Source organism: Amblyomma americanum, chromosome 3, assembly GCF_052857255.1.
Source record: "Amblyomma americanum isolate KBUSLIRL-KWMA chromosome 3, ASM5285725v1, whole genome shotgun sequence".
In the NCBI taxonomy this organism is placed as follows: domain Eukaryota; kingdom Metazoa; phylum Arthropoda; class Arachnida; order Ixodida; family Ixodidae; genus Amblyomma; species Amblyomma americanum.
Genome location: NC_135499.1, coordinates 217,580,990 through 217,599,756, shown reverse-complemented (window position 1 = coordinate 217,599,756; position 18,767 = coordinate 217,580,990). Strand labels below are relative to the sequence as shown.

General features: G+C 44.7%; 4 protein-coding genes across 5 annotated transcripts in view; 2 read left to right on the top strand and 2 right to left on the bottom strand.

Annotated features, from left to right (window-relative positions):
• The first annotated feature begins 125 nt into the window (after positions 1 to 125).
• Positions 126 to 1,118, top strand: ksh (transmembrane protein 167A-like protein ksh). The gene is made up of 4 exons (XM_077659995.1): positions 126 to 282; positions 355 to 464; positions 576 to 610; positions 700 to 1,118. The coding sequence occupies exons 1-4, from the start codon at positions 280 to 282 to the stop codon at positions 768 to 770; spliced, it is 219 nt and encodes a 72-aa protein (XP_077516121.1). The 5' UTR covers positions 126 to 279; the 3' UTR covers positions 771 to 1,118.
• On the bottom strand, positions 1,088 to 12,654 carry LOC144126077 (zinc finger matrin-type protein 2). Its single transcript, XM_077659993.1, has 5 exons — positions 12,247 to 12,654; positions 12,051 to 12,188; positions 8,250 to 8,394; positions 6,145 to 6,290; positions 1,088 to 1,281 (listed from the first exon to the last, which is right to left on the bottom strand). Exons 1-5 carry the CDS (start codon positions 12,259 to 12,261, stop codon positions 1,147 to 1,149), a joined length of 579 nt encoding a protein of 192 aa, XP_077516119.1. The 5' UTR covers positions 12,262 to 12,654; the 3' UTR covers positions 1,088 to 1,146.
• Positions 12,655 to 13,427: 773 nt separating this feature from the next.
• On the bottom strand, positions 13,428 to 16,587 carry LOC144126076 (alpha/beta hydrolase domain-containing protein 17B). Its single transcript, XM_077659992.1, has one exon. The coding sequence runs from the start codon at positions 16,423 to 16,425 to the stop codon at positions 15,550 to 15,552; it is 876 nt and encodes a 291-aa protein (XP_077516118.1). The 5' UTR covers positions 16,426 to 16,587; the 3' UTR covers positions 13,428 to 15,549.
• A 273-nt stretch (positions 16,588 to 16,860) lies between these two features.
• Positions 16,861 to 18,767, top strand: part of LOC144126072 (anoctamin-8-like) — a 48,716-nt gene continuing 46,809 nt past the window's right edge. For both annotated transcript variants that reach the window (XM_077659984.1, XM_077659983.1), the window contains exons 1-2: positions 16,861 to 17,479; positions 18,396 to 18,612. In XM_077659984.1, the coding sequence (XP_077516110.1) occupies positions 17,431 to 17,479; positions 18,396 to 18,612 (266 nt within the window). In that variant the 5' untranslated portion in view covers positions 16,861 to 17,430. The remainder of the gene's footprint in view (positions 17,480 to 18,395; positions 18,613 to 18,767) is intronic.

Below are 18,767 nucleotides of genomic sequence, written 5' to 3'. Positions count from 1 at the left end.
ATCTTCATTCAGTTTGTAGCCTGCTATTATTTTATTACACAAACGCACTCATAAAATTGCATATTGTTCGTTTATAATGTAGTACGTTCGTCATAACATGGTAACTGTATTTTGTAACCTCAATCCAAGCCAACGTCGGTCCTAGCAGAGCCAAAAGACGGATGTTTTCACCGTTGTTTCGCGTGTGATGTGGTCAACGAGCTGCGACTGGTAGTAAGATTCTGTACAGCCTGTATTGTTGTTTGTTCTTTTTTATTCATTGCGGATCACTGGCATGCAATGGTAAGTTTGTTTGCTGAACGGGAGTCTGGGACTTTTTTGTATGGCTCACCGACCAACCACACCTCTTTACAGTCTGCTCTATTCAACTTCCAAAGCCTGCTGACAGTTGTGCTGTTGCTAATATGCACTTGCGCATATATCCGTTCCATCTATCCGAGCATCCTGGACAAGAATAAAGAAGGGTATGTCCATGTCTAGGCAAGGAGTGGATTTTCTCGTGTGAACTTTTACACGTAAACATAAACAGGCCGATGCTCTCCAGTTTACCATTTTCGTTTTGTTTGCGCCTCCAGGTTGCTCGGCGTTTTTTGGAAGTGTGCCCGCATTGGTGAGTACGCTTGCTACTGCTTCATCAGCACAGAGTTTGAATGTAACGAGATAGCCTAACAGCGATTTCGGTGCACATTTTTTTCGCAGGCGAACGTAAAAGCCCATGGGTTGCGGGCTGTTGCGTTGCCATGGCCGTGAGCATCTTGTTTTGGACGTGACGTCGGGGTCTCCGAGAAGCCTTTCATGCGCTGTTGCACCCTCTGCACTCAGCTGTGCGCATCATGATGGAATCAAGAGGAGAAAAAACAAAACCTGTGGCTAAATACTTTGGACCGTTCTGACATCTTTCGCCATCCAGACAACGCAGTTAATTTTAGGGCCTGTGTTAATTTAGGTGTTCAGGACCAGCAGCTCTAATCACGTATGTCAGTGGCACCAGTGCTTTCAATTGCAAGCGAAGTACCATCACCATCTTGTAATTTATACTGGTGGAATGCTCATTGTTCACCACCATACAAATAAGTGGATGCAGATATGTTGGCAGTAAAACTCTTCTTTATTTTGTATGGTGTGTGTGTGTGTGCGTGTGCATGGTCATTTTTTTGATGAACCGAATCCCGAGAAGCCCATGGTGGCAGCCATATCAGCATCCACATCCTCTGTGGGTTCCTGATGCTTTCGCTTTCGCTCCTTGCGCTTTTCTCGGCGATATTCACGCAGCTTCTCTTCCTGCAGCCGTGCACAAGAAAACAGCAATGTTACTCGCCTGGAAGGCAGAATGTTGGCAGCACGACAGAGTGGAACGCAGTCGCAATGTGGTAACCACCCTGAGTTGTCAGAGCAGTCCAATTTTACAGAAAAGCCTGCGAAATTTTACAAATTCACACCAATTGGCTTTTTTTAAAGCAGTTTGTTTCAGGTACAAGCATTCTTGGCTAGCTAATCATAACAGTGCAAATATGAATACCTTTTCTGCTTCCACTTCACGTGAGCAGACTACAAGCCTCTGAATTTAAACTGTGTACATGAAACTTCTGTATGCCCCTTGGGGCCCTGGCACACCCCTGAAACACTGGCTCTCTGGCAGATCATTCTTTCCTATAAATTCAATGAATGCACAACCTACAACAATTCGACTGTTACATAGTTTGCTGCACTTAAAAATTTAATTCATTTATATATATAAAATACTTGCAATTCAAATGATCAGTTTTGAAGAAGCAGTGTGAAATTCAGTAATATTAAAATGCCAAGTTTATGCTAGCTTCAAACATGAAAACTCTTGGAGCTCCATAACTGTGATATCCATTTCTTGTGAACTATGCAAAGGGACTCTAATGTGGTAGTGTCCCTTCTTTTCTTTCATCCTCCTCCTTGAGCATAGTCCGCACCATGTTATCTTGGCACCAACTAGTCGAACAGTACACCCTGATGACCATTGTCCTTCATAATGCTCATTCTGTAGTCTTGTTAGTTTTTTTTCACTGCAAACTTTTGAAAGCCCTTCAGTCCATCGATAGAGTATTCTATTTTCATTACTTATGCATGAAATGTAACCAAATCTGCCACAAATATTGAACTTTTTAAGTTGATTTCAAAACTTAATTTTATTTTAAGTTAGCTGGCATAGTTGCAGAGCAATTACTATTAACACCCTCATACAGTCATCCCCAGGACATTAAATAAGGAGAAAGTGCTGGAACTTTTTGTCAGCACATCCATAAAACCGATTTATGCAATAAAGCTATAATAGTTCTTTTTTTAGATGCCCGGCACTTGTAGAAATAAAACTTCCAACACACTTATTTACATGAAAATGTTTCTTACAAAAATAACTAAAAAACTGCTCCACATGTACACAGAGAGATCGGGTTCTACTGCACTCCTCAACATCTCTGGATTCATGCACAAAAAATAATCATTCTACTTCATTCATTACAAAATGTCGGAGAGATGAGCGATCGCAGTCACAGTAGTGGTAAGGTTTCGCTTCTGGCCTGAGAAATGTGGCATTGCAATCAATAGAAGCTCCGGTTTTCTGATCTCTCTTCTTTATGGTAATACTAAAATAGTGGTGCTCTGTCGTGGCAAAACCAGGGAAATTCTCCATGCAGGGCCATCGGAAGCATATTTCGCTCACAATTTTCTATGATCACAAATCAAAACAGGTCATTTTTTAAACTTGTACTGCATATTTTGCAATATGTTTTAGTTAACAAGGCGGAGCACTCGTGAATTATGAAAAAAAATTAAGGAACAGAAAATCTCGACCAAATTCCCCATTTTATTAAGACAGATCAATCATGGGTTACGGGGAAAAAAAATCGGGAAGCAGAAAATTTTGAGCAAACTCCCCATTTTATTTGCGCATCCTTCCCTAATGTTTCAGATGCAACAAGTTGAAACGGGCTTAACTTATTTGTTTCACAAGTGTTCATGCAGCAAAAGCACAGCCGAGTCAGGAGTGACGCTTCCAGGAAGTGGCGGCTACATTAGTACACAAGGTGTGGTATACAGTGCCACTTGTGGTGACCGAGCACACACTCAACAGCTGCAACATTTTCAACAATCTTGAGACCATGGAAGATACGGTCATGTTTGGCACTGTCAAGTATACTAAAATAACTGCATTGGTGCAAGCATGTAAGTTAATCTTGTCATGAGTGAGGCGCACTACATTATGTTCTCATATTTTATGCACACGTGAGTTAAGATCCAGCTGTCACAGAATCGCGCAGTTACATCATATGCATGCGCATGGTTCAACTAGATCAAATAACGAGTAAAAATGATGCTGGGTAAGTTTTTCTCCTTTTTTTTTTTTTTGCCTGTAATGTACTGCATACAAATGTGCATTAGTGCATTTAGAATCTTGATAAGTTATTTGCAGCGTGTTACCACTATGGACGTCTATATTTTGTGCACTCCTTCCCGCTATAGTAATGCTAGACTAGGCATGCTATAGGTGGCAAATAAATACAGTAGAACCCCGCTGTTATGTTTTTCATGGGACTGAGGAAAAAAAAAAACTTGATAGCCAGGAAGTGAGTGAGAAATATGTGCATCGTTGTGCGCATTTCTTGTTTTGTTGTTTTTGTATCTAGTAAGGACAACATGCTTGTCTGGAATTTGCAAAGCTTTGTGGAGTGAGCAAATTTTGGGCATGTGTGCTCGCTTCTGTGCAGTTTTTGTGGCAGCTGCTTTAATTCTACACAATCCCCATCTATTGTAATCAAGAAATTGATTTTCAAGTTGCATTGCTCTGTTGATTGTAAGTGTTGAGTGGTAACAAGGACGAAACAAGACAACTCGAAGTGGTGGAATTATCAACTGAAATTTTATTTGATAAACATGGGCATATTAAGGGAAATGTGCCCATATAATATGCCCATGTTTTTCAAATAAAATTTCAGTTGACAGTTGTGGCACGTCTAGTCGTCTCGTTTCGTCCTTGTCGCCACTCAGCACATTCAAGCAACAGAGCAAAGCAATACTGTCACCTTGCTAAATTTAAGTTGCAGGCAACAAGGAAAATGCAGATGACAAGAACATGCATCGAAGCCGATTCGCACAATTGCATCTCGTGCAGCATTGCCTGCGTGACGTTTGCTGCGGCACAGTTTTGTTTTAGCTCCTTCGCTCGTTAGTGCTCACGCTGCAGCAGCGATGGAACTGCACAAACAGCCACTACAAAATTCATGCTGCTATCAAATGTACTCGGAGTCGGCGAGGGTACAACATGCCGGAAGGCACTGAAAGCAGTGGCGGCCAGGTGCCGATGATGTCGAGTTCCACTTTGGCTGGTATGCCGTCGCTGTTCCGCGCGTGCTAAATGAGGGCCATCAAAATGCCAGCAAGGGATAAAGCACTACTGTGAGGTGGAAATTAACATGCAACTTCACATAGGTCAACGACACCACTCCACAGCAGGGCTGCAATAAGTAGCACTGTCGAACAAGGCACACTTGCCTAACTTCCTGCCAGCATGTGCCCCTTCGTCAAAAGTTTGTAGCCCAGGAGGTTTGCTTCTGAGCCAAACCGCGTGACTCGCAATGCATCTTTAGTGGTCAAAACCTCCTGAAGGTAAGATTTTTGGTCCTGCCCCCTCCAATGGGCAGGACTTCCACGAATGCTACAGGAGCCCCACTACACAGCTTAGAAGTAAACCCTCTGGGCTCTAAAGTTTTGACAAAGTTCATGTTTATGCCCATCCTCATGTGCCTGTGTAAAAAATAAACACTTTGGAGGCCATATGCCACGCTTTATTCCGAACACGCCTGTGTCTAGTGCGACAATAAAGGTGCCCTCCTTCCTTTATCCGCATTGACCACTGACACGAATTACTTGGTGCAAATCCACGATGTTGTGCCACATGGTAGAGGGTCTATGCTACATGTTAGTGATTCAGCCTGCCACATCCAGCCCCCTTTATGTGTAGGGGCCTTGGTGGCACGCCACTGCAACTGCCAACTCGTAATCACATATGGTCAGCAGTGCACCTATGGGCCTTGTCCCATGGAATGTCTTTTCAGGGATATAGATTGTAGAGCAAGCTGTCAAGGCCATATTGTCTGAATGCAGAAAGAGCAGCACTAATGCTATCTGGAAGCAAACACATACTGCTGGTCCCAAAAACCATGGACATTGTTTGTTTGTTTTTTTCTTCTCAAATTTCCGTCGGTTCTCATTTGTGATTCATGGGTGGCGGTGGTAGCAGACAAAGGCAGACCCAGCACAGGACCACTTGCTGTTTCTGAGACATGTTCCTCACCTTCCAGTAATAACCAAATTGATGTACAAAATGGCTGCACCGACAGCTGCTGCAACTAAACTTTTGACTTTATCACCTTTAGAGCACGCACAATACCACAGACAGTTTTGCTTCAGAGTACGTCCTGCTAGTGTAAATAAGGGGCTTATAGATAGGACATCACATGGCTCTCACAATGAGACCCTGCAAGAAGAATCATCCCAGCATTCCTCCAAGCTGATTTTCATGATGTGGTAGTGGTGTGCCTAAGAAGTGAGTAAGAGCCACGTGACAGTGGCAACTAAAGGCGGTTTTTGGTAACTTAGCCCTGTATACTTTACTTGCGTTTCTCTCGCCTATTATAATTCCATGATCATCAGAGCAAGAGTGCAAGACTCGAATAAATATAAAGGTTTTTTTTGTTGTTGTTTGTAAAAACGAAAGCTAGCTTTTGACCCAGGCTTAGTGCAACAAAGAGCAATCGGGTTAGCTTTCTGGCACACTGGACAAGGCTCGTGTGCAATACTGGTGTAGCAGAATTTTGTTACTAAAGGTTCTTAGAAGTCAACACTTACAGGTTCTTAGAAGTCAACACTTACAGAAAGGTTTAAACCTACAGGTACAACTTTATACTGAAAGTCACTTATTCTCCAAGCCAATTTTAATCACTGAACAAAAATACCTAAATATAAGGAAACCAAAGTGAATGAGAGAGAAAGCTGCACAAGATGACCTGTTGTTCATGGCTTAATTTTTTTGTTTTTATACTTGCTACACCATGCCACCAGCCAGTATACGAGTGATGTCCACAGTCTTGCAGAAAATTAACAGGCCTTTCATACCTCTTCCCGAAGCTCCTGCATCCGTTGCTCAAAGTCATAGTCTTTCTTCTTTTCCTCAAGCTTCTTCTTGTTGAGCTCGAACCTCTGCTTGACCTGATCCAGGGTGGACCGCTCCACACGCATAGACATGCCCAAATTCCGTTGGTCTGTAAAAGCACAACTGCACTTACAGGCAATGTTATAATATTCCTACGACCTGCATGATGAGCTCCTAGTCATTCAAGAAGGAAACTGAAATTCGAAATCATGCCAAATCCACATGAGCTGCCAGTGGAAAGTATAGCCTGCCCAAGAAAGCACCATGGATTGCAGCTGCCTCAAATTCACACGTGCTAAAATAAAACCAATACTGATGGCAGCACCAGCAATACATTGCGTGCATAAGTAGCAGAGCACAAATTCACCAAGGACATAACTTTGGTTTTTGATTACCTTGTTTAGTCATTTCAAACGGCTGACATTCAGATCTTGCGGTCCATTTGATATAAGTATGATATAAGCAAGTTATGTGAAGAAGAATTCAAAAAGTGTTTCCTCGGCCAGGGCGTTTGATATGTAAGCACGAGGACATTGAAGCCGACATTCATCACTTACTGTGGGACTGCCCAGCTCTCCAGCCTACAAGGATACGGCACCTGAAGGTAGTGGGTCTTTCACCAAGCAACCCTGCTCCATACTTTGCCTGGATGCAGGGACCGTACCATCGTTCTCTACTGGACTTCATCAAATCAGCTAGCCTTTTTCCATTCATTTAATCACTACTACATATTTCAGCACACCTTCACCCATTATTGATGCCCTGCAGCAATAAAACTCGCTATAAAAAAAATTCAAAAAGTATATTTCAGAAACTTCAGGCCAGAACAAAGGTGTTTACTGAAGTCTTACTGGTAACACTGTATGAAGCTCTATCCAAGCCAACAACATCCTACTCCAACATTGTTATACATTTATAATGGCTTCTGCAATACCAGACATTTTTGCAGCGTACAAATAAAGGCAGATGTACCTAGCAAGAGATACAGCAGTGCTCCACATGAAAATGAGAATGTATGTGACAAAATAATTGTAACAAACAAGAAAAAAGAAATATCCTAATTAATAAACAGATTCCTTGTTTATGAAAATAATGTGCAAGCAACAGAGCATTCTATGTCCCATATAAAACTGAGCACTAGTAACAAGTCAGTTTAAAAAAACATGAAAATTTTCGTGATTAAACTGATTTGTACCCGACCCTGAGCTAAAGAAGCGGCGCCCCATTTTCAACCCCTGAATTCCACAAAAAATTTAACCCAAAAACGAAGGGGCCTAAACACGAGGAACAGAGAAAGCGAGAAAAGTGGACGAAAATAAAGAAATGAAACATGGCAAATTGCCAGCTCTGTACAGTTTGATGGCAACGGTGGGATGGGCCACTAATGGTATTGTGACGACAGAAGTGCGACTCTTCTACAAATGCCGAGCAAAGTGACACAGTGCTACACACAAGTTCTTGCAGGACCCCACGCAAAGGTATGAATGAGCTTTAAGACTGCACAAACAAGAAGTGGCCAGCACAGAAGGGGCAATCAATGGTCTTCTAGCTAGGCCAGTTCCACATTCATCAAAATGCTGTGAGATAGCCTATATTATATTTCTTTATTAGAGATCTATATTTCTAGGTCTATATTATAGGCTTTTTACTAGGAAATGGAATATGATAGAATAAATCTTCGTACGGGGATCAAACAGATGGTAAGACTTTTTCATGCATCTACTACCAACGAGACTGCATAACAGGTTATCAGCTTACAGCTAAGAGAACACAGAAACAATGTTGGCCATTTCCACAGCACTGTTTTCAGTGCACTGTCAATGTGGCTGCAAGCTGCCATCTGCCAGATGCCACAAGTCAAACCAAAATAAGGTGAACATCCTGGGAAATTACAGAAGCTATGATAGTTGGACAAAAAGGAGATTGAGAGAAAGAATTGCACTTCGGTGCATTGCTAGGTGTGTTTACATCGTTGCCAAGGGGCATACATGAATAAAGCACGCTCTTTAAAAATAAATATCACTCATTGTCGAGACCATATGTAGAGCCAGCAACGATATTCACTCACGTTTTTTGCCATTGATGTGATCGAGGAAGTTTATGGAGTCCTTAACTACGCAGTCACAAACATTACAGTAGTAGCCGCCAGCCTGAGAGGCTGGTGTCGTTTTTGTGATCACGCACGTCTTGCCAAGCTTCGAGTCAAGGTCCACCTGCACCATCATAGCAGACATCGTCAGAACTCCACAAAGCTTCTTTAAGTATCATGTGTAAACAACCACTGGTGTAACCAGCACTAAAGCCACAAAAACAAGAATGGTTGCTTTTGCAAACATATTATGCATGATAGAAGCTGACAAGAAAGACAAAATTAGAATTCATTACTTCATGAAATATTTGGTGCTGTAAAACAGAATAGCTAAGAAAAAAAGGCGCAGAAAATACGACAAACTCCACACCACACTTCCCAGCAGGAGAAGCTTTACAAGTAAGACAAAAACGTATAATCTCATTAGGCCACTCTTTCACAATGGAAAAAGAGGGCTTTAACTGTTTCAAGACAAACAATAAACAACACAAAAAGTTCAAGGTAAAGGAAAAGGTTGATATGAATATTAAAGGTTAATCCTTCTTATGCAGAGAGTTTCGAAGTCTCACCACTGAACAGCACAAATTGTATAAATAAAAAAAGCAAATAATAGAGGCACTGACTCGTAAAAAGATTTTATTAAATGCAACACATTATTTAAAATAATTATTTGTGAATGTGTGCAGACTGTCATACAGTGGAAAGTTAGGAAAAACATAAAGAAAGGATATTGTCCAAAAAGGCATCATCTGCAAAAAAAATGGGCACCAAAACAGATATCTATGGTGGCTTCAAAGTCACAGAAGGATGGGCCATTCATTTTAGTTGTTTGCCTTCCTTAACGAAAGAAAGCTTCTATTAACTCTCTGCATTTGCAATAGCCCCACGATTAAAAATGGGCACATCGGCAACATTTGGAATGCAAATTTTTGGCAATGCAAGGACAAACTCAATGTTGGGGTGCCTGAAATGGGCTACTTTGTTCTCCAAGCTGGTCCTTAAAATAGTGTCCCACTTAGTCTAATTATGACTGCAAGAAGCAGGGCTCTTATGATGCACCCCTTCTCATAATGAACAAACCTGCTAATAACTCCTTCGAGTGCAAATTATCCAGAGAACGAAAAATGCTAAAAGCTTTATATTTTATTGAAGAGCAATGTCACAATAGCACACCAAAACTTCCCATCCTCCCATATGCTTAATTAATCCTTTACTTGCCAATGTTCCAAAACTGGAACATATGAAACGTAATTTTTTATTTGCTTTCAAAATACACCCTTGTTCAAAATTTTTGTTTTTGTAGACTATATAATGACTGTAGATAGCATCACAACTATGATGTTTATTATCAACTTATTTTAAAAATTTGAATTATTATAGGCAAGCAGACGTATTTTGGGCCTTGTCACAGCAGAGTGTGAGGTTCTTTCGCAAGAAAAAAACACTATAGAAATCAAGAAAACAAAACAAACGTAATGAAAAAGAGCTCATGATATTGTGAAATAAAAATAATAAACTAAAGCCTCCATGTCTTTCACTGGCAGTGCAGTTTATACAAATGTTCCATTTCTGGAACACTGGTGTTTGGAAGCAAGCAGAATTCAAAGACAGGCGATATTCGTATCTTAGGGTCTGCCACATTACACTGTTTGGTGTAAATGCTGTCCTGTTCTGTCTAACAAATATGTGAGCACAGATCTGCGGAGCTTTTTGGACAGCGCATTTGTGGGCAGCGTCCCAGTGTATGCTAGGTATGTTGGACCCACCGCATGTCTTCGGGCCCTCGCCTCCCAGCTACATGCGGCATCCGAGAGGCGTTTCGGAGTGTTTGGGGAGTCTCACGACGACGCATCCCAACCGACAATAGCAAAGATTGCACTAAGGGATAGGTGGAGCGCATGCAGCATGTGGTCACGCACCCTCCCTTCCCCCCACCCTAGACTCCACCTGAAGCTGACAAATGAAGCATGACAGAAGAATATGATTATAAATTATTTAGTGGTCGTAGGTGAATACCACATGGTGATTCATGCGTAATAATCAGTTCGCATCATTGTAGAGAAGAAAACATGCCACCAAAATTATGTATCTTTTGAGGTATTTCTTAAAGAAATCTGTACATTTCTTGAGAGCTCTTTCAATATTTGTCCTTTTCATGGATTTCGTGTGTCATGGAACTTCTATGTCAGCAATCACCTTCGCTTGACATTATTGTTCGCAGTAATTATTGCTATGCAAACATTGCACTGCTGCTGCCCAAGAAGCCCATTGAGTCCTGTTTCAGGCCCTGCTGTCCTCATTTCAGGCTTCCCTACTGGTCCTAATAGAAACTAGCGGGCCCTAGCTAGATCCAAGCTACATATGTTCTTTGGCGAAGGCGTCTTAAAGGAGCTAGATCCAAGCTACATATGTTCTTTGGTGAAGGCATCTTAAAGGAATATTCCTTTAAGATGCCTTCGCCAAAGAACATCTGCAGCTTGGATCTAGCTAGGGCCCGCTAGTTTCTATTGGGACCAGTAGGGAAGCCTGAAATGAGGACAGCAGGGCCTGAAGCAGGACTCAATGGGCTTCTTGGGCAGCAGCAGTGCAATGTTTACATAGCAATAATTACTGCGAACAATATTGTCAGGTGAAGGTGCATGCTGACATAGAAGTTCCATGACACACGAAATCCATGAAAAGGACAAATAGTGAAAGAACTCTCAAGAAATGTACAGATTTCTTTAAAAAATACCTCAAAAGATGCAGAAACATACAGCTATTTCTGCTCTTAAAATTTTGCACACTAATAATTGCAGTAGTTATGAGCTATGTTTATTTGTTACTACCAAATGCATTGCTTGGTGTTCACAATGCAGGTTACTGAGTGGGCTAATATGGTCTTCATATGAAAGCTATTTGCACTGATGTGCATCAATGGATTTACCATTTGTGCTATCCCATGCTCAAAATTACATGAAATACCTTTGTACCGCACATGAATGCCACCATCTCTCATGATGCGGTAGCACGTGGAGTCTATAATTTCTGTGCAGTGAGTAGCTGTGACTGTATTGGTGTTGCATGACCTTATTTAATTTATAGTGTTTTTGTGGCTTTGTGTGTACTGCATTTATAGTTGCTTGACTTAATAGCTGTAAGTGCTTCATGTGCCTAATGCTCATGATTATGATGATGCTGAGAGGCCTAAACCTTTTGCAATGAATCAGGCAGAAAAAAACACAAAAAAAGAAACTGGTTAAGTTTAGTTTTCAAGTGAACTCCCGCATGTTTTTATACATTACTGCACAACATGTTGGTCTTGTGGGCCCGCGACCTACTCGCTTTCCTTCTACAAGGTGGTCAACACCACCAGTGCTCGAGGCGTCATTTGGTATACCCTGCCTTGTTCCCATCATATTCATTCCAGACTTTACAATGCCTGCTCTCTATGCATTCGGCAATACCATGTCGTCAAGGTTGGTCACCTCGACATGGTCACCTAACAGATTTATTTTTTGGTTTCGATAACACAGTCAAACTACAAACTTACCTGTACCAACTGATATGTGGAAACTTGGTGGCGGCATCTAGTTAAAGCAGTGACGTTCACTAAACCGCTGTGACGTCATGTGCAAGCTATGTGAGGTGTATATTTTCAATTGGGTGAAGCAAATCGAGGGCCCCTGTGACTAAAACTTACTTCGAACACACCACAGACGTGACATAGTGAAGCACTTCTGTCGGAAGTTGTGACGCGAGTGATAAAGCCTCAAGCAAGCAAGAATGCGCATGGATCACCTTATAGTCTCTGGGCTTGAGTGTGTCCCGTTTGACAGGTGCCGCTGGCTCGTCGTCCTCTTCCTCGAGGCGCAGCCGCTCCTCGGCGAGCTTCTCGTACTCGTCACGGTCCCATTTTCTTCGGTGATCCGCGGGCCTCTGCGTAAAAGCTTAATTCAGAGCCTGCGCAGGAGTCTGATGACGACCGGTAACTTACAGGTAACCCAGCCATGGCTCAGATGTATCTTCCCGCCGAACAACAGGCCACAATTCGCTCACTGCCCCTACTGACGGCCTAAAGAGGTCGCAGTTAATGGCTCTGAGCCAAACGAATGAAAACAAAGCAATGCGATATTTCACAGTGCACCTTAGCAACTCAACATCGACGTTTGTTTTCGCCGCGCGATGCAAACGCCCAGATTTCAATACGCACACTCGTCCTCCCCTCCAACAGTGGCAGGACAACGCCGAGAACAAGATTATCCTCGTTACAAGAGACTCATACCGTGCGTTTTTATCACATCTAAACACGATTCACACACAGCAGCTACAACGAAGTCAGCGACGCTCCATTCCAATCCTGCATGGAGGGCGAGGAGTGTACTGGCATGGCTTGGCTCGTGCGCAAGCTACGTATAAAAGATCCAGGCCAATCCAATTAGTTCTTTTCTTTTTTTTTTCTTGCGTTATATTTGCATAGAGAACGATACACTCTACTTTTTCGTGCTCTTTTGCGTGTCAAAGGGCTAGACCGGGCGGCCAGGCCTTGACCGCATTAGCTTCCGCACTAATCAAGTCAAACGCACGAGTGTCAGTCCCGCGCCGTTGACAGCCAGCTGCTTTGTTGCTTTGTCTCCGTTTCCGGAATCACTTATCCGCGGCGTACCTCACTATGCCTCCAACAATTAATGCTCCACCTGGCAGTCTTCGCTGTCTCTTGTTATTGGCGCCCCGATAGTTGACATTCCAAACTGGATTTTTATTGATGTCATTTTCCGGTTGTTGACTGCAGCGTTTCTTGCGACGGTTGTCTCGCTGCCAGAAGCACGGACACTGTAGTTCGCACTTGCAGGTGCGAGTTGTGCTGCTTTTGGTCGCCAATAAGTTCGCATACTAATACGACATTCCAAAGTAAAACCCGCATTTTTTAGGGAGGGGGGGGGGGGGGTCAACTTCCATGAGGTCCATTTTCGGCGAGGTATTATACGTATATGGAACATAGTCAATCATCCCAAACAAAGCGCAGGGCAAGGTATGATAAATGGAACATGGCCTAAATCATCCCAACTAAAGCACAGAACAGCATGTGATGACATGCATTATGCATAAATACAAGGTGCCTAACTTCCTCCTGGCATTCTGAAACGCATTCGTATCAAAAAAAGTCATGAAAGCTTTATATACAAAGACAAATCTTTATTTTGTGCCTCCCACATATGTGGGCTTGTAGAGACTCCTACGAATAAACCGTGGAGAGATAAACAACAACAAAAAAGGGCAAAGCAAGTTGACATTTCCCACAGTGCGACTCATCACAATAAGCCGCCCAATGGCAGCATGTGCTCCAGGCTGGCTACAATGGCAAGACCATCCAGCAGAGTTAACATCCTTTGAAGGGAGACAACTGAGCACTCGCGAGCACACTACCGTCAGGTATTCAAACTCCTTTACAAGCACAATCCACTAAGAGTACAGTGGACAGCCGAAAGTGAAAACTCGACTTCAAAGACTTTAAACGTTTACAAATATTACTCTCAATGTGAAAAAGAAAGGCAATCACCAGGAGTGGCCATGTATATGAACATTGCAAACACTTGTGCCCATTCAGGGGTCACAAGGACTAGTGCTTTGCACAAGGTAAGCCCTGAGGCAGGTGTGGGCCTGGATGCTTACAAAAAGATATCCCAACAAACTGGTTCAAAGGGCACTAGCAGAGTGGCACTTCTTTTTGTGTTTCACAACTGCAAGAACTGGCAAGTGACATCCTATTTGTTCATCAATACTGAAACCACACATATGCACACTGCAGTTTGTATGAAGCCTGCTGCATGACGACTACAATTGAGCAGCCTCTCATAAAACAATACACTGCACATTTATCCAGTCACAAAAACAAAAAATAACCAGGGTTAACAGCACGCTGCATTCAAATGTACCAGAAGAAACACCTTAACAGGTGGACCGCCTCAACCAAGGGTTTTCTCAGACTCTCTTCACAGTAAAAATGGTGAGACAGTTCAGGAAGTACCAAAAGAATGCATGACTGCACATCAATAGCTTACTTTTATAAGAACAATACTACTTGATGGGCACGACCATGAACAAAGGATACACTTTCTTCACACCCAAATATGCGTCAGCTTGGGCATTTCAAGACAAACCAGAAGAAAAGATTCTAAAAATAAACTGCATTTAAATATTTGCAAAAAAACCATGCACTGAACAATGCTGCAGGTATGGTTTACGCTGTACAGTGCAAACACTGAACAATGTGCAAATACTAAGAAACTCCTCTCTGTTTATACACGCGAGCGCGCACACACACACACACACACAAGCACATACACACCATAGTAATGAGGCTGAGTACTTGCAGGTTCAATAACCTTAGAAGACAGGCCATCCGCAAGGATCCTCGAATTGCAGACTACTCTGTTAAGCATATCAAACATTTAGTTTGTTTTTTTAATCACCGGCCAATGGCTTCAGCAGTGCAGTCAAAATGCATTTTAGATCCCACCATTATGCCGTCACTGCTATGTGGCTGAGATCCAACTGAGATGAGCTACACAGAGCCAATGCTCTTTTACAGCAGGCTTCAGCAGTTTGCAAAACCAAGCTGCAGACAGCATGCACTAGTTACAGCAGTGCACATGTTTTAAAAAACCCAGGTTAACAGCATCTCTGCAGATCAGTAAGCATAAACTTGTGCAACGTTTAAGTTCAAACATGCTTCTTTCACTATCTCCAAGCATTACAGGTGTGTTTGTTTGAAGCTTAAAAGGCTCCACTGTCTGCTCTCGATCACACATGCTGATAATAGTGTGCGCTGCTTTGTTGCTGCGTTTTAAACAGGAGCTGCAGCATAAGCAAATGCACAAGTCGAACAAGTAATACAATCTACATACAATCAGGGCAGCCTAGGACACCATGGCAATGGCTTTTACGTTTTTTTCTTTTTGCTTTTTAACAGTGTCACAGCAAGCCACGGGAGGCAATACAAGGGACACCTAAAATCCTTGCACACCTCAAAAGAGACAAAAAGAGAAGGCATCAAGTTGTGAAACCACTATGTACACAGCTCAGCCCCAGAGTTTCCCACCGCGGGTGGGGCACGTAAGTAACAAGCTCAACGCGAGAGTCTTGTGCAGACGAAACCTCCCAAGTTGCGGGAAGGAAGACGGTCGTAGCAGTACTACACGCGTCGTCGTGTCCGAGAGGCAGGCGCGCGCACACGCATGTGAAGGCGGCGTCGCTACTGTTCAGGGGTCTCCTCGAGCGGCAGGCCCCTCGGGGCTGGTCAGTTGAGCAGTTCGACCGAGACGAACTGCTTGAGGCGCTCGAGGTACTGGCCGTAGAGCTCGACGTCGTTGTGGCCGGCGCCCTCGACCCAGAGCGGCTCGACGGCGCGCGGACAGCGCTCGTACATGGCCAGCCCGTGGGAGAAGTCGATCACCTCGTCCTCGGTGCCGTGGATGACGAGCACGGGCGACGAGACCTTGGAGATCTTGTCGATGCTGGGGAAGGCGTCGAAGAACCACGTCCGCTTGGTGTTGGGGAACGCGACGCGCATGCCGGACATGAGCGGCGAGTGGAGAATCACGGCGCCTACCTCGTAGCGCGAGGCCAGGTCCACCGTGGGCACGGTGCCGATGCTCTGGCCGTAGAGGATGATGTTCTCGGGGCTGATACCGTATCGGGTCCGCAGCGCTTGCCAGGCCGCGTCGATGTCGGCGTAAAGGTTCTTCTCGGACGGCTTGCCCGTGCTTACGCCGTAGCCGGAGTAGTCGTAGCTGAATATGTTGCAATTGATGCGCGAACCGAGACCCAGGTAGAAGCTGCTCATCTGTCCCAGGTCGATGGCATTGCCGTGGCTGAAGAGCACCGTGAAGCGGGCCGCCGCCGAGCAGCGCACGAACATGCAAGCCAGTCGGTTGCCTCGGGACGTGCGCGTGTAAAACACCTCGATTGCCTCGAGCTCCCGTTGCGAGTACTGCCACTCGGCGCGCTCGCTGAGGCTCAGTGTGTACTTGGTGCCGCTCTCGTCGGGCACCAGCGAGTACGTTGGCTCCGGCGGCAGGAACGCCAGCTTGGCCGCGATCCGTGCTGGGAAGGGCGGGCAGCAGAATAGGCAGCACAGCTCGCTCAGCGACAGGCCGTTCATTTCGCGCGGCATGGGGCCTCAGCGTGTTGGGGCTATGCTTGCATGCCAGCCTCCTGGCCCTAGCAGCGCGGCCCAGGATCACAAAAGGGGTACGCAAAGATGACAGCTCGTCGCCCTCCCACCACTGTGCTCCCTGTGCTCCCACCATTCAAGGTGACGTCATGGGGAAGCCGCGGTGCCGCCGTCTTGCGTCAACCTACGAGAACAATAACAGTGTTGTTCACCCCTCATTTACGACGCAAACTTCTTGATCTCTGAGCTCCATTGACAGCAGCTCTCATGAGCGCAGTCGCAAAAAAAAAATTAATGCTGCTTTTACGTTAGGCGCGAAAATCGCAGCGAATTTTCATTTAGAAAAGGCTAAAAGCTGCCAAATACGATACTGAACAAAGCGGAACAAAGAGACAGCAGGCGCCACCTGCGCAGTACGGCACAAAAATCAGACGTTTCCGAGAGGGAGCTGGGAGGAAGGAAACGGCATGCATCCGCTGCAGCTTTCCTTTTAGTTGATCGTTTATTTGTGTACGTTGTAAACAAAGGGCCACTACTGCCTCAAGGACTCGAAGCTGCAGGCTGAACGAGTACCGAAAGCCATGCTTACACGCTGCTGCAGTCAGTGGAGAAAAGCGCTGTTGCCGCTGTTGCTTTGAAACAGCTGATTAAAGCAGCGACAACGCAGCACCTGGGATGGCGCAACTGCGTGCCTGACCCAGTTAGCGGAAATCTGCAGGAGAGCAAGAAAAGAGTGTTCCTAATGAGCGGTTCTGGAAGATACAGCCACATGTTATCTGCATTAACAGCGATCGATGTAGCATCTGTCTAGCAAAAGAACAAGGGACTGCAAAGGCTACTGCAGTGCATGGCTGCGGCTTCAGCTACACGTGTCGCGAGTGTGTTGACTCTTTGCCCCCCTTCGTATAAGCGCTGCACCGCAAACTGCGGTTTAATACCTAAAATGGAGCGTAAGAGCTCAATGAACACAGGATTAGGCTAGCCAGGCGTCGTCTGCTCGCACCGATGGAGTCGTATCTACGGAAGCGGAGAGACGCGTTCAGGTTGCTGTCAGGTGTGTGCTACGTCTGATTTGTTCCCGTTAGTCATTAGTTCCTGCCGTGCATGCCTGCAAGCAGTCACCTAGCCTGAAAGGCTGTCGTAGCTGTGCTGCAATCGATGCACCTAGCTATTCGGTCTGTTTGGTAACCAGAGCGCTAGCGAGCGGCTCTTTTCAAATGTCATTGTCCGTCGCTTTGCAAAAGGAACGGAGTGTCTAGCGTTCCGTCCAGACGGAACATTTGCTTCTGCTGCAGTTCCGTCCAGTGGTGGTGGTGGTTATGTTGGGTTGGGTTAGGTTGGCTTAGGTTACGTTGGGCTGAGTTAGGTTGGATTGTTTGGGTTGGGTTACGTTAGGTTGGGTTGGGATGGGTTAGGTTAGGTTCCGTCTGAACTGAATTCTAGGGCAAATTGGAGTTCTGTCTGGGCGGAAGGACGGAACTCTAACGCGAATTGGAGTCCTTGTTTGGGTTGGGTTACGTTAGGTTAGGTTGGGTTGGGTAGGTTGAGTTAGGTTAGGTTCCGTCTGGACAGAACTCTAGGGCAAATTGGAGTTCCGTCTGGACGGAACTCTAGCGCAAATTGGAGTTCCGTCTGGACGGAACTCTAGCCACAGCCTTGCAGGAAAGCATCACCTTTTGATTGAAATAAAGTACGACAGCTGGGCTGTCTTGGCTACGTAAAGCACAACTAAAAAGCCGTCATGTGTTGTTCAACATGTGGATCTCTTGCAAACCGGCCAATGTTATAGTCAAAATTAGATCAACATGCTCTTTCTTTTTTTTGTATACATGACACGGGACAACCGCAACTATTGCATATCACGGTGCCGGCCACGGAAGTGGAATGAATGCTGTTAGTGTTATTAGTTAGTTGCTATTAGTGTATCTTACAACTAGCAAAAGTGAACTGATCAAGTACCGTCGCACCAGCGGGGCGTCTCGTTGGGCGCCGCTGGCGTCTTTTCCAGAGGACTCCCCAGCAGGATGGTGACTTGGTGCTGACATTCTCGGCAAGCACAGACGCTTCAGTGGTGTCATGGTTTCAGGAACGCCTGCACAGAAGGGTTCCACAGCTCGCTGTTCAGCTCTGTCGCCACCCACAAATGGGCCAAGTAGCATTGTACTGCAGCCCTGCTGCTGAGCATTTGTGAGTCTGCATGCCGAATCGAATCTCATACTTGGGTGGGAGGGTTTAAAACTAGCTTTGCATTTAATTTGTGCATAATGTTTAGAGTTGCTTATGCATATTGTTCATGCCAGTTAACAGCACTGGCGGCTTATTTTTCCTGCTAAAACATACTA